At 54.8% G+C, this 14,997-nt stretch overlaps 1 protein-coding gene across 9 annotated transcripts in view; it reads right to left on the reverse strand.

The window, feature by feature from the left end:
- MPRIP (myosin phosphatase Rho interacting protein) overlaps nt 1-14,997 on the reverse strand; it is an 83,085-nt gene that overhangs the window by 25,477 nt on the left and 42,611 nt on the right. For 3 of the 9 annotated variants that reach the window (XM_063343322.1, XM_063343325.1, XM_063343326.1), the window contains exons 6-13: nt 12,417-12,627; nt 11,279-11,438; nt 10,922-11,191; nt 4,746-4,887; nt 4,078-4,194; nt 2,004-2,060; nt 585-653; nt 288-377 (exon numbers count right to left, since the gene is read on the reverse strand). In XM_063343322.1, coding sequence (XP_063199392.1) covers nt 288-377; nt 585-653; nt 2,004-2,060; nt 4,078-4,194; nt 4,746-4,887; nt 10,922-11,191; nt 11,279-11,438; nt 12,417-12,627 — 1,116 coding nt within the window. Of the gene's footprint in view, nt 1-287; nt 378-584; nt 654-2,003; nt 2,061-4,077; nt 4,195-4,745; nt 4,888-10,921; nt 11,439-12,416; nt 12,628-14,997 lie in introns of those variants that run through there. The other 6 variants (XM_063343327.1, XM_063343329.1, XM_063343330.1 and 3 more) reach the window with 4 other exon arrangements.

Here is a 14,997-nt window from a genome sequence, read left to right on the forward strand (position 1 = left end):
GCTCCCGGTGGGAATGAACATTTCTCAGTCATCAGGCTGATGTTGCCACAGCTGAGACCCTCAGCCTGAGACAAAACCTTCCCTTTCCCCTCCACTTTTTGGAAACCAAAAAACTGTCTCTTAGACCCAAGGCGACAGCTTTCCGGAGCGCAGCAGGGGATGCAGGGCAGCCTCTTTTAGGTGTTTCCCTCGCCACAGATGAGCATCCTCAAGCAGCAGCTTAGGTATGAGCAGTCCCATCCATCGTCCCGCAGCCAGACTCTTCCTCCTCCCCACTTTTTACTTACGTGGATCTGGAAGCCGTAGTTTCGCTGAACCGGGTACTCAGTAACATCATAGCACGTGGATAAATCGATTTCTCCATCCAGGTCAGCTGCCTGGAGAGGGAAGAGGTAAAATAAGCCATAACGTTCTGCAACCCCAAAGCACGGTGGGCTCGCAGGGAAGCACGCAGCAGGTCCTCAAGAAGCACAAAGTCCTGAAGAGCAATGCTCTAGGACCTTGGCATCTGCAAAGACAACCTGCCACGGCCAGTTTGGGAGCACCTGGGGCTCCGCCTGAACGCCGATGGGGAAGACATTTACCTCCTCCGCCACGGAATCCCGGTAGTATCTCAGGCTCTGGTCGGTCAGCACAAACCAGTGCTTCTTCCACTAGGAAACAACCAAGACGGGGCAGTTACAATCCTGCTCCTTCCCCGCCAGAGGAGCTTGGGCAGCTCGTCACAGGTCAGCCGGCAGAGGCAGCTCGCAGCCTCTCCCCTCCCAGCTCCACACTCGGCTTTGCCGAGAAGCCCTCCTGGGGGGAAGGGGAAACCCGAACAGGCAGCGATGCAAGGGCCACCGTGATGGTTTGCACCACCAGGACCCTGATTTCCCCAGCGCTGCTGCACCGGCAGAGAGCCAGACCCTCAGCGGCACCAACCCTGCGTGTGACGGTGAAACACCGTGAGAGCCACAGGGGCAGTCGGAGCCTTCCCATTAGCTCCACTGGCAGGACGATGCTTTTAGTGGCTGCACTTAAAGCCTTGGAGGGACCATTTTTTAATAAAAAAAAGCAGTAAAACATTCATGTTTTATCTGCAGCATCTAGAAATTGAGTTGGAGCCTATTCCTGGCCCTTGCTCTATACAAATACGCCTTCTGCACGCTCCCAGCGAGGCAGAGGCTTACCCAAGGCAGCTTTCAGTTAACAAAGCACTCGCTCCGGCAGCCGATTCCCCCTCTGGCTACCTACAGACGTGCCCCAGGGCCCAACACACCAGCAGGTACCCGCAGCAGAGCCCAGGACACGGCGCTCACAGCCGTGGGCGAGTCGCCTTCATTTTCCCTTGACAGGCTGAGCGGGAGGGAAGGAAATCCAGGGAAGGGACAAACAGCCATGCTGCATCAGTGCGCATCTCTAAGGGTCCAAGAGCAGCATGTCCCACATCCCTCCAGGAACGGACAGGAGGAAAGTGGCAGCGGCTGCTTCCCTGAGTGCCAACTCAGAGGCGTTTATTTCTTTCTTGGCCTTGCCATTTCCGCGGAGCTCAGGAGACTTTATCCGAGGCTCATTACTGACGCCAAAGAGGCTGCTGGGTCACAAGGGAGATGAGACTAACAGAGAACTGGAACACGAAACCAGTGCTGCTATCCAAGCTGCCCCAGCTCCCTAGAAACCCAGGATACAATCCCCAGCTGTGGGGCTTTGAAACCTCCCCAGGACAGAACACCAGCTATTCCCGCTCCGAGACAAACACCGTTTGCACAGGGCTCGAACACAACCACTGCCGCCTGTACCAATTCCCCGTCGCTGCTCTGCCCAACATCTGGTTTCTCCCATCTGGAGCAGGGCCCATGCTGATCTACCCGGCAAGGACATTGGGGCTTCGTCACCACCAAGAGCAGCCCCATGCACAGTCTGCACAGCCGGGACATCGGAATGAACGTCGGCTGCCAGAAACTGGGATTGACTGCGGCACGGAAGACTGACACGAAGGTCAGAGCTTCCCCCGGACTCACCTGCCCGTCCTCATACTGCTTTGTCAACCAGCCCTTCTTGAAGTTCAGCAGGTCGGGCTGCAAGAAAGGAGAGAGGCGATCAGAGGCGGGGGTGGAAGCGTCCGCGCCCAGCCGGGGAGCAGGCAACAGCAGTGGCTCGATACAACACAGCGCAGAAATAAAAGAGACCAGCAACAGTTAAATCAGATCATTGTATCGCGTGGAGCTAAACATTTGCTCCCAGGCAGAACACAGACCTGCTGTACGGTCTATTCAGGCTGTCCCTTTCCTCGCATTTCTCTTGTAATTTCCTACTGCAACACCAGCATTACAGAGGAAGGAGAAGCAAGGAATTAGCAAGACTGCAGGCAGTTTTGTCCTTCTATTATATATTACAAAAGAAAAGCTATGTGCTATTGATGCTGCAGGGTTCAAAACAAGGCTGAGTTCCCAAGGCTGGAAATACAGGGAATCCCAGCACTGCACCACCCAAACACCAACATGCTCTTTCCTCCAAAGCGGGTGCATGGGGGTCTTGAAGCTCTGAGAAAAGCAACCGTGACAGCGCGGGATTAACTCCCGCCAGCCCTTTGCAGGGAAGGATGTGGTGGGAATGCCTTGGCTCCCTCGAGGCTGAGCTCCTCCAGCTGCTCCACGTGCGGCAGAGTGGAGGAGGAAAGGAGAGCTGTGCGGCAAATGCAGCTGTAGCATCTGAAATGGGCCACAGCAAAGGGAGCAATGGAAAATTGGGGTCTGGAAGCCTATTCCATCAAATTTATGCTGTGGGACGGCACAACCCACATTTGGGCGCTGCCACGGTGGCGGGAACCCAGCCCCGCTCCACAAAAACACAGGGGCGAGTAAATGCCACCTTGCCCTTCCCAAACGCCTAGAGAATGGGAGGAGGGGGCGGACAGATGCTGGCCTGAGCAGCCCTGGCTGCGATGTGGCTGCAGGCAATAAAACCACTGCAGCGAGACACTATAGAAGCACCCGGAGCGGGAAGGTTTGTCCTGCACGTCCCGCTCCTCCACAGAAACCCCTCTGCTTTCCTCCGAGTGCTCGGCAGGCAGGAGAGCACAGACTTTGCCCAAAGCTGCAAAGCTGCTGAAGCACGAAAAGTTTGAGACTAGCTGCTACTGACGTGTGAACACATTAGAAACCAAAAAAAACCCGAGATGAAGCACTTGATGGAAGAGATAACCCACACAGTGCAAGCCACAGCTCTGCTGTAACCAACTGAGCCTAACAAGGGATGAATTCTCCCCGCCTTTCATCCTGACGGATAACCGATCTGATCTGACACAGTGAACCCGATGGGCAGGGGAGACTCTTGCAATCACAGCTGCAAGCCTGCAGGTGTGCAGGTTTCGTAGCAGGAGTGGCACAAGAAAGGTGTATTTAGTGCAAGGAAAAGGTTTTCTTCCCACTGACTGCATGATTTTCTTGCCTTCATCAGAGGACGTGCATCGTCACTTAATGTGCACTTCTTGCACCTTTTTATTACCACCAAGAATTTAAAAATCACTCTTGTGGTTCTCAAGTCTACAGGAAAAGCTACTACAGAAACACTAAGCTACTGAATTCTTCTGAGAAGTCCTTGAATAGAAGCTGTCTACCCACAAAAAAACACAGCTCGTATTTACAATGGCTGTGTAATCTTTTTGAGAGATTGGCAAGTGTATTTATTTTGTTCCGACAGAAGGGTGGTGAGTAAGAAGAGAGCGTTTTTGTGTTTGTTCTGTACTGTTTGCCTCCAGGTCTGGTGAGCATTTGAAATATGCAAAGGGAGGAAAGCGCAGGAGGGCCGGTTCAGCCCTTCCTCGCAGCCTTCGTCCCACTCACGCCCACTTGCAACTGCATAAACATCACGGAAGCGGCATTAGAAAACTAGGCCATGTGTTAGCTCCCCTTAACACGCCAAGTGTCAAGTGTGAAGCCAAATCACTGAAACCTGCTCCGAACCCAAGCGTATCCTATGTCCTACGTGCTGGCTACGGGGAAAGCAGCAGACAGTTCAGTTTTCACTGGACCTGCCTGGCAAGGGCCTCTCACGTCCTCCCCCAAGGCAGAGGACACGGCCATGGTGGCTCACCGTCATAGAGGACTCGGTGGACCTTCTGTCCAGCGACTTTGCCCGGCGATGCGGGGACAGAGGAGACGCAGACACATCCAGGATGGAGCCCACAGCTGCGCCTTCACAAGTGAAGTCCTGTGTAAACAAGGTTAGCCCAGATCAGCGCAGGAACTAGGACGGCGAGTCCCACTCTCTTGGCTCATGGCATAAAAATCCACATATTTAAGGGGCATCTCGGGCTCAGAACAAGTGTCATTTCATTGGCAATACACTTTTTTTGGTCCTCTCAGGCATTAATTTGTTCCCGATATATCTAAGCGTATCTGGGACTCTCAAGACTGTCTGCATCTTTTGTTACTTCACTCCATCCTGATGCGTCCTGCCATGCCAGATCTGAAGTTTCCCTCTTTCTATGTGGGAGGAAGGAGAGAAGACAGCCTGATTTTCCACTCCGCTCTGCAGCCGGGCCAAGGGAGCAGAGCGGCAAGCAGCAAACTGCACCGACTGAGCGCACACGGCGGTTTGGCTCCTGCAAGAGCCCGCCTGCGACTCCTGATCCCCTGCTCCACACAGGGACAATCCCTGGAGCTGAACCCTACAGCTGAACCCTATAGCTAACCCCTCTGTCCTGGGCTGCCGGAGCCCAGGTGCCATCCTCCAAACCCCATCACGAGACCTCGGCTTACCCGTTTCCGCGGGAAAACCCTCTTCTCGCTCCTGCCCTGCCGCGTCTCACTGGAAAGGGCAGCACTGGCCGACACGTTCGTTTCCATGTGCTCCGCGTTCTCAATATCTAATGCTTCAAATTTTTCAATTACCTGGGATCGTCTGGAAAACAGAGAGAAAGGGGAAACCAGAGCCGGTTTAAGCACGGGAACAGCAACCGCGCTGAGCTGTACAATCCCACAAATTTCAGGCTGCAGAATTGCTCGACACAGCGTTCACGCGCACCGGGCTTTTGGTCCCTGTTTCTCTGCATGCTCTGGTGTGCACAAATCCAGGGCAAAACGCCCCGGTCTGACACGCGCCGTTTTACCTGCAGCCAAAGTGGGGAAAAACCTCACGCTACTCAGCTCCACAAAAATAACATCTTCCCAAATATCTAGAAAACCCTTGCAAAACCAGCAATATCTGTTTACTTGTAAATTTGACGGCCCTTTGAGAAGCGGGGATTATTGAGCAGCTTTGGTTTAAGGTTTATCTTTACTCCCTAGCGCTGCAGCCATCGACTGCGCCCCGGGCCACAGAGCAGAGACACATCAGACCAAGCTGGGGTGCAGAGGTAACGGGTACCTCCAGGTCACCCTACGTGTTCTCAGCAATAGATACCCTGCAAAAACTCAGCCCCACAAGGGTAACGTCCCCAGGATCGTACTGCGTGAGGAGTGTCCGTGGGTGCCTCCAGACAACGGGTCTGGCTCGCAGGGTGCATTTGCTGAAGAGGCAGGAGGAGATGAGGAGCACCCTGTCCGGGCACTGCAGGGATCCCCAACAAAACCCCAGGGCTCTACCCTCCTCTCAAACTGGTCTGCAAATCCGGTATGGACAGCAGGGAGCACAACTTGGGCTCTCAGACACCAACCCCGTGGCCCATCGCACCGTGGCACGCATGTCTCCGAGGACAGAGAATTATGAAGAAATGTGGATGGAGCAGGAGCCAACCCCGGACCAAACCCAAACGGGATGATCCTAAGACCGAGCAAACAACAGGCCTTTGCAGGTGGAATTAAAAGCGCCGTTTCAGCATGAAAAGCTGCTCGCTGACCCACAGGAGAGGAAATACTGGAATTTTCAAAGGACCTGCTGGTGTCTAAGTTTGCATGCCCGGGGGTTCGGGCAAGTATCAACCTCAGGTCTTTAACCAAAACCTGGGAACGTGAAGCAATAACCCGCTACCAGCACACGCCAGCTAAGCTCCAAGCTGTGAGGTCTGAAGCTCAATTTCGAGCTTTTCCCCAAAAAGCTCAATCTGGGTGGGTTCTTGACATAAAATTTGGACCCACACGTGCCACTTCTAAACTCGGGGCTGCTTGCTCCGTGTGAACCTCTAACGTGCATGAAAATCACAACGGCAACCACATGAAGGAAACAGGTTATCCAAAAGAAAACATTTTTAACACTTCCCACAAAAAGGAACAGCAGGTTAAGGACTCAAAAAAACATGAGATGTTCAGTTTTCAACCAACATTTGCACCAAATTCCGTAAATGAGACGAACGGTCTGAGCACATCACGTCCCCCGGTGGGGTGGGGACCCCCCCACACACTGCTGCTCAGAGCCAGGCTGCCAGGAAGGACCGGGCGCTGAAGCCCGCAACCAAAGAGGAAGGGACAAACGCGATGGGGAAGGCTTTGCTTTGTAAAATTCAAATGTCTCTGATGTTTTTACGGGACATCTGCTACCTCCCAGTTTGCGGACTGGGAGCAGGCGGATCCCGGGCTCGTGCAGAGCTTCCAGTCCCCCTGGGATGTTCTGCTCACGAGATGTCCGGTCACATAAACCAGCCTGCGGAGCATAAATCCACATCCTCCGTTCACCAACAGAAGGGGAACTGTTTTGGAGTCGCAATTTTTTAACCCTTTATACACTGGCCCAGCCTTCTCTGAGTCTCAGTTTAGGAGGGAGTAAGAGGTCCATGAATTAACATTGTCTGTGCCCTATTAGGTGAAGGCCTGAATTAAAACAAATCAGGAGGGGGGAAAAAAAAAACCAAAAAAAAAACCCAACCAAAAAAACGTAAAACAAAATCAAAAGCAGGTTGATTTCTCATGAAAGGGGCTGCACCACCAGGTTGTTCTACGGCTTGAGATTTGAGATGAGATGGTAGCGAAGCAGGCGAAGTAAAGGCGGACACGTCACACAGCAACACAGCAGGAGAAGGTGGAGAGCAACAAGACCTGGAAGAAAACAAGGCTGGAAAATGAATGAACAGAAGAGGAAATTATATATCTGCATCTACATACAAAACAAAATCAAAATCATTCCAGTAATTCGTCATTGAAAAAGGGAGGAGAAAAATAAATCACTGCAACCAAATCACAGCCCCAAGGGTTAATATCATCCGGATTACAGGAAAGAATCGGGGTTTTTTTTTTTTCCCATTAGCTCAACATTTCGGAGAGGTTACTGCTAGAGATCCTGGGGGGATGGGGAGGGGACGGGCTCTCCTCTCCTCCCCACCGCGCCGAGGAGCTGCTCCCTCTGACCAGCAGCTCCGCGTTGACAAAACAAGGCTGCGGACAGGTTCGAAGAAGCATTTTAAGAGCTGCGGTGCCATTTAGTGCTTTCTCAACTACAAAGCTCATCCGAAGGAGTTCCTCGGCCATGCAGGCTGTTAATCTTTTCCAGGCCACTAAACCCGAGCTGCAGACCTCGGCTGTTAGGTGGAGGGGTGCGTGCGGTGGGAAGCAAAGCTCTAAAGACCAGCACAAGCTATCGTTAAAGTGATTTTCTTTGATTGGAAGAAAGGGCTTGTTTTCCTTGGATTCATTCATTATTTAGCAGCAAGAAAGACAGCGAGTGTCAGGAAAAGGAAGAGGAATTTCCCCAAAAGGTCCAGAAAAATAGAAAAGGATAGTTATACAAGGAAAAAAACCAACTATATTTGGGAGAGCAGGCACTCCTCTCTAGGGGTAGAAGCAGCATTCAGAGCAGAGCCTTACATCTCAAGAAGCTCCAGAGAAAGAATTTGAGAAAGAAAAGTTTTTTAAGCAATTTCAGGCAGCTCTGCTATTTATTGAGGCTAGAAATGCTCCTCAGCCCCCTGACCGCGCTCCTACAGCGGATCCGGCAGACGCCACGGCGGACTCTTGCCAGTGTGAGCAGAATGTGGGGTCAACCAGGAAAGCCGCGGTTTTACAGGCTGCAGCCCTGGAAGTGTGCAAGAAAAGCCAAGTTTGCCAACCAGAATTCCCAGTGTTCCCCAGGGAGCAGAAGGAGGCGAGTGAGACCCGCAGACCCGCAGCCGCACAGCCGGAGGAGAGGGCTCCAAGTCTCTGCACCCCAAGGACTGCCCACCCGATGGTGGTCTCCTTCCCAAAGCTGCTGACACCTTCCTGAGATGTGCCAGGATTTATCCCCGCAGCTGCAGGGCCCCGCTGGAATACGGGGATCAGCATCCACGGCTGTCCCTGCAGCCCTCTCCGCTGTGATTTTGCATGCAATACAGGCTTCAAGGTTTATCCATGGGGTTTCCAAAGATCTACTCCTGTTCTTTTGCCCTAGGGATGGGTCTGACATGGGAGACCGGAGGCTCGGCTCGACCTCTCCGGACAGAGACCCTCTCCCCCAGCCCGTTGGGGGTCCCCTGCGCAGCGCCGGCAGCATGGTGCCGGCCCCGTGTGCCAGCAGAGGGAACTCGCACTCCGCCGCTCCGCCAAAATCATGGAGATTATCTCTTTTTTTTCTGATTCATGTTTCTGAGCAGCTGTGAGCTCAGACGGCGGCATAGGGCGTGGAGTTAGCGTCAGGTATAAATGGTCAACATGGAAAATTTCCAGCGCAGCCCTGGACATAAGTCATGTAATATCTCTTACTACAAGGAAACAGGACAAGGAGCCTGAAAAACAGCTTTATCTGGAGCTAAGCCTAGAGGTGCGTCACTCAGAATGCAGCACTGGGTACCTAAAATAATTCTTTTTCATCCATAGCTCTGACACTCACACTGATTTACGGTGGGTAAATGGGAAACGGGAAGAAGAGCTGAAAATACCAACAGAATCAGAGCAAGTTCACCTGGCTGCACTGAGAGATGAAAGGCCGATCTGAACGATGCCCGGCTGGCGGCTATGGGGTTGGCATGTAGGCAAGCGATTTCAGGCAAGCGTTCCCGCAAGTGTTAGTGGGTTACTGAGAAAGATTCTTAGAAATGGTGTTAAACCTGGGGGAAAAATCTGACCCCCGCAGCACAGAAGTGAGTTATTGTATTTGCCCAACCTCAAACAGCACAGCCTGAGCTTGGAGGAGAAAAATGAGAGGGATACGTGAACTAAGTAAACTCAAATTTAAAAAGCAGCCAAGCCAAGCTGAGCAGGGTGCTGGCGAATGTTAATTCTCTGGTGCGACGCGGGATTGTCTCTCCATGCCCTGCTGAGTCCACCCGAGCTCCGGGACACACGGTCTCTCCACCCGCACCACCCGTATGGGCCAATTCCCAGGTTACTGGAGGAGAAAACAAACGTCCCCATCCCTAAACGTCGCTTGTCCCTGCTCACAGCACACTCCTCCGGCGCCACAGGCTGCGATCCCCAGCCAAACTCTCCAGCAGATGGGGACCCCTCGCCCTATTCTCTGCCATCACCCCACTCCCAAATGCTGGACCAGGCTCACCCCTATGGGGCAGCAAGACCCCGACGCCTGGTGCAGCGCTCGCTCCTCTCCCTACACCCGTCCTGCTCTGATAAAGGCCCTGGGCTGACACGGGGGAATTTTTGCCAATACTGATAAAGCAATAAAAACCTGTTAACAGCCCCAGAAGCCCAGCTGGGCTGGGAAAAACAGACTTTCCCTGGGAAAAGGCACCCACCAGCAGGCAATGAGTGGGGCTGACATGAAAAAAGGACAGTCTCTGGCAGCAGCATCCTCTCCTGGGCCCTGTTATCTGCCTGTAAATCTGCTCCTCCCTGTCCTCGGCTGGCACATCCCAGCTCCGTGCTGGATCCCAGTGCTGCAGGATACCCGCAGGGCTGGAGCAAGGGACTGTCGGCACCAGAGGAACATGCTGTCCTCTCATGCTGGGGCAGGCACTGGCCAGGGCGTCCTGTGCAAGAAAACCCAGCAGGGACATGATCTCACCCACACCTGAGCCAACAACACTGCACCAGTTCAGCCTGCACACCAGCCGCCACCAGCCCTTCCTCAGCCCCGTCCCCAGCCGGGGTAGCCAAGGGACCCGTGTGGCATCCTTCTCCTCCATCCTAGGGAATACCCAGTTCCCAAGGCAGAGAAAGCCAAACCCATGCTCTTCTCCTTTATTCCCAGTCCAGCACTCGCTGCGCACGCTGCCGGAGCTGGGCTGGGTTTGGGATCCTCCTGCCAACCGGCAGCACCGGCACAAAGTTGCGCCGTGCTTCCCAGCCCCGCTCCCAGCTCTCGGAAGCCAGGCTGGAAAACAGTCCTTTAGGGGCTGGGAAGAAACGGAGAAGAAGCTCTTGCTGAAACCGTGCGAGAGAGAACATGCCTGGAGGAAAACCAGGGCAAGAAAATCAGACTGGCAGGCGGCCCTCTCGCCCGGGGCTTGTCTCCCGGTTTGCTCTGCTGCCCTCGCCGCACAAATGCGTCTCTCCCAGGGCAAGTCGAGCCCATCCTTGGCCTCGCCCGGAGAGCAGCAGGCACGCCGGTGCACGGCGCAGGCGGGCGTGTGGACACCCTCCCCGTCCTCCTCCGCACTAAGCTGTTTTGCAGCCCGCTGCGCCCTGCCTCGGCGCTGCACCCGCCTCTCCTCTCCCAGATTAATGCCGTGACATTTTGAAACCTCTCTCAGCTCATTAGGCAGTTGCGTAACGCGCCCGGCACTAACACCATTTAGAGAGCTAACCTAATTAATGGTGCCAGCTGCCAGCGTGTGCCGTGCCGGGGAGGGGACGGGGAGGGTGGGCTTCCTTGCCAACACAGCCACCGAACGTCACCCACCTCAGCCAGCTGCCCCCAGAGCAGCCAGGCAGGGTGACACCTGCCCGCTGGCACTACTGAGGACATCCCATGGCCTGGTCGCTGTGGATGGGCATCCCTAAACCCAGGACAACTGGAATACAAAGGGGCTTCATCCTGCAAACAGCGCCTGCTCCGTCCAGGGCCGTGGCAGGGACCCACTCTCGCTGCTGTGGCAAGCATGCAAGGAGGAGATTAGCCACTCATCCCTTACCTTCTCTCATTGCCAAAGAGCCGGGCCACTTCTTCTCTCCCAGGGCTACGGGCCCGGGTTCTCCGCTCTAGCCGCTTCCTCTCCACCTGGAAGGCCTCACGATTACTGATCCTAATGGCCTTGGGAACGTCGGCCAGGGTGGTGTATTGCCGGCTGGCTTTAAAAGAAAGGGGACGCCCCGATTTTTCAGCTCCCCTTCCTACATCTCTGCTGCTGGAGTCCTTGTGCATGGGGCAACTGCTCTTCGAGTCCAAGGAGTTCAGAGAGAAGCTGTGAATCATTCGGTCGCCTGATCGGGTACCTGGGGAAGGAAAGGGCTGGGCATGCTCCTGCGAGGGCGATTTGGGATAACTGTACCTGTTGTTCGGGGTGCTGGGGCTGGGCGGGCTCGGCGGGGGCGGCAGCTGCTGCTCTTCCAGCTTCGAATCTTGTTTGGTCTTCTCCAAGGAAAAGTACCCGCTCTCCACACGCGTCTTCCGCCCACAGTCTATCCGGTCTCCGTTCATGGAGCTCTCGTCTAAAGGACAGAGAAGTCACCGTGTTTGGTTTCAAGTCCAAGTTCTGCTTTTAACAAAACATACCCTCATTCCCCCCAGGACGAGAGCAGCGACAGTCTGGGCCCCAGCCCCACGCTGTGCCACCTCTTGCACCCCTGGCTTTTCCGCCCTGACCACCCTTCATGCCAGTGGGGATGGTGGAATGGTCTGCAGGGAACGGGGCATGCTGGTCCAACCCTTGGGTTGGGCTTGCGTGGATGAAAGACCTAAACCTTCAAACCAAGAAATGGACGGCTGCAGACACTGCTCTGCACCCCTTTCCATCCCTGTCCTTCCCAGCCCGGCATCGACCACAGCTCCATGGGCACAAGGTGATGGACACCTCGCTCCTGGCAGCCGGGACGGGGTGGGAAGCATCCCCTATCCGAGCGGGCAGATAAAGGAAATGGCCGCAGCGCGTGGGACCTGTCCACGGCCCCGGCAGGAAGAGTCCCCAGCCCATATTGTTCCAGGGAGAACAATGCTGTGGCCACGGTGCCTTCCAGGGACTCATCGGGGAGACCAAATGTAAACAGGGCCCTGACGCAGGGGACGGAGGAGGAAGCGGCGCTCAGGGCCTGGCAGTCCCGACAGCCGGGCTGAGCGCAGCGTGGCCCCGCACCCTCTGGGTGCCCAAGGCAGGGATGCGGAGGGGCTAAAAAAGGCGTTTTCCCCCTCATTTTGCCCTCAGCAGAAGGGCAACATCTCCTTGCCAGGGCAGGACTCGGCCCCACGCTGTGATTTTTCAGCATGTGATGCGAATTCTTTCCTTCCTGAACTCCAGCCTGTAATGCTTCACTCCGGTCCCTGCAGAGCAGGGACGACGTCTGCCTCCCCCCCCTTGCTGGGAGAACCGAACCCATGGAAAACTTTTCCCTGCACGATGTTTTTTTGCCAGCTCAGCTGCATGAACCGAGTCACCGCAGCATCACACCAGTAGTGGCACCCCCGTCCCTCACCTTCCTTGCTGTCCAGCACAGGATCCTTGAGGGAGCCGGCAGCCCCGGCCTGGCCTTGCACCGGGCTCTGTGCCGGGCTGATGCCGCCGCCTCCGTCCGTTTGGTCTTTGCCCCTCATTTCTTCCTGCCAAAGCGTCGACTTGGTGGCAGGGACCTTCTCCGCACTGGGGATGTTGCTGCTGGTCACGGCCATCTTAGCAGGACCGGGCTCCTAAAGAGAACGGAGAAGACAGCGGGTTTAGAGGGGTTTGTCCCAGCTCCTCACCCAGGGTCCCCGTCAGGCTGTCCCCGGAGGTGTGCATCCCACACGGTGCTGCCTACGACACGCGCCACGATGGGGATGGGGTTGCTCAGCCGTGTGCCACTGCCACATTCCCAGGGGGACAAGCTCGCAGGTGGAAACCCTGCCCCAGGGCAGCACGGTGGCGGGGATGGGTCAGGACTTCCTCGGCCAAACGGACCATCGCTGCTCTTGCAGCGAGAGAGCAAACGTCCCTCGCCGTCCCTCTCCGGGGAGGGCTCCCAAAACCAGCCGCACCTCCCCACACATCCAGCTGGGAAAATATCCAAAGCAAAGGCGAGCCGACAAACGAAGGAGACCTTTGGCCAGGCGCTGCGGCAGTGGAGGGGCTCGCTGGCTTTGTCTTTGGATAGGAACTGCCCCTCCTGGCATGGCGCACAGGACGCTGCGGCCACCGACACCTGACTCTTTGGGAAAAGCTCATTTTGAGCTCACACAGCTCAGTCCTGAGCAGGGCAAAGCCCCGGCTCTTCCCCGGCATTCAGGGTCCCGTGTGGCTCCGCTTACATTCCAGCACATCAGCTCTTCCCCAAAAGCTGCCCAGCGCACACGTGAGGCTCTGCACCCGAATTCCCGTGCAACGCCGCAGACCCGCAGAGAAACAGGTCTGTTGAGTCCTGACTCGGGGTGAACCTGGAAATGCTCCCCCCACCTGCGCCAACACCCGGTTTGGGGTGACAGCGCACCCTCTGTAACTGATGCCAATGAACACAGCGTCCCCCGTTTCCCTCTGCAAGTCCCCGGTCCTTCTGCGCATCCCCGGTCCTTCCCTCTGTGGGCTGGCTCACGGGCAGCCGCTGCCTTTCGCAAATACAGACCAACATCAGGCTTCTCTCCCGGGTCCCATCTGCCAGGACTGAATTTTCTCAGTGTTATAACTAACGTTTAAAAAAGAAAAAAAAAAGAAACCAAGCTAAAGGACACGGGATGGAGGAGAAAATTAACTCCTTGCCACCAGCAGCCATGTTGTTTGTCACATCTGGTTTGCTTTGGGCCACTGATAAAAAAAGAAAGAATAAAACCCAACCAGCGCCGTCTTCCTCCCGGGTGCTTTGTCTACCTAACAGGCTGCTTGTCTTAAAAAGGGAATACAACATCACATTGAGCTTTATGCTATTTTAAAACAATACCCATCATCTTAAATGCTTCTCCAGCTAATGAGGGGCTCTGGAGCCCATCCGATGGCGATGCCATTTTGGTGGCCGCGGCCCAGGCAGCCCAGGTTCGACGCATGCCCCAGAAGAGGCAGCAGCTCCCACAACTCGTTTAGGGTTTGGCTTTGTTCGCTAGCAGATGTTTTGCTGTTGTCGTATTAAGCTTCTGCTTTAGCAGATTATTTTCCTTAAAGCCACCAATAAATCAATGACAATTAACTCCCCTCCAAAGTCTCTGGATTGTGGGAAGTTTCCTGGCTGCTTGTTCCCTTTCCCCGGAGCAGGGGGAATCCAGGAGCGTCGGAGCCGGCAGCCATGGGTTGGGACACGGGCTGTGAAGAGCATCCCCTCTGTCCCCCTCCCACGTCAGCAGAGCCACCGGGGGGCGGTTTTAGCCCTGCACCTCCAAATCTGCATTCACAGGGCTGCGCCAGGGGATCTCCCAGGGAGTGGGTCCCGGCTCCGTGCGCAGCCACAACAACAAGCAGCAAATGACCTCAATTTTTAAAAAAAAAAAAAAAAAAAAAAATCCCCTTTGGAAATTTCACTCCAAAGGAATGCGGTGTTGGAGGTAAACGATCCAGAGTTCACAGGCATCCTGCTCGAGGGGATGCTCCTGAGCAGGGGGTTGGACCAGACAATCTCCAAGGGCCCTTCCAACCTCAACCATTCTCTCCTTCATTGATCCGAAAGCTCAAAGCTAATCGCCAGCTCAGGCTACATATTTTTAATATATTCCTTACGCACACCCCCGTATAATTATTTGTAGATGTGTATTTAATTAGACAGAGATATGAGGGCCAAAAAGCGGTCTATAAGCAAGCAGAGAAATTAACTCTTTGCCGCTCAGCGGTATAAACAGTTCCAAAAAGTAGAATGTACCAAAATTGGCAAAACCGGCCTCCAGTTGAATTAACTATGTCTGGGCACGCTCTGCTTACCCGAGCCTGCCGCACCCCTGCGCAAACCCGTCCTGCAACAGAGGGCAGTGCCTCAAATCCCAGATTTCAGCCCCAAATCCTGTCTCGATTTCCCAGGTACAGCAGGAAGGCAAAGGCAGCAAGCCCAGTCTCTCCCGCTGCCTGCATCGCTCAGCCGGAGCACGGCAAAAGCTGCAAGAGAAACC

The sequence above is a fragment of the Chroicocephalus ridibundus genome, chromosome 8 (genome assembly GCF_963924245.1).
Source record: "Chroicocephalus ridibundus chromosome 8, bChrRid1.1, whole genome shotgun sequence".
Taxonomy (NCBI): domain Eukaryota; kingdom Metazoa; phylum Chordata; class Aves; order Charadriiformes; family Laridae; genus Chroicocephalus; species Chroicocephalus ridibundus.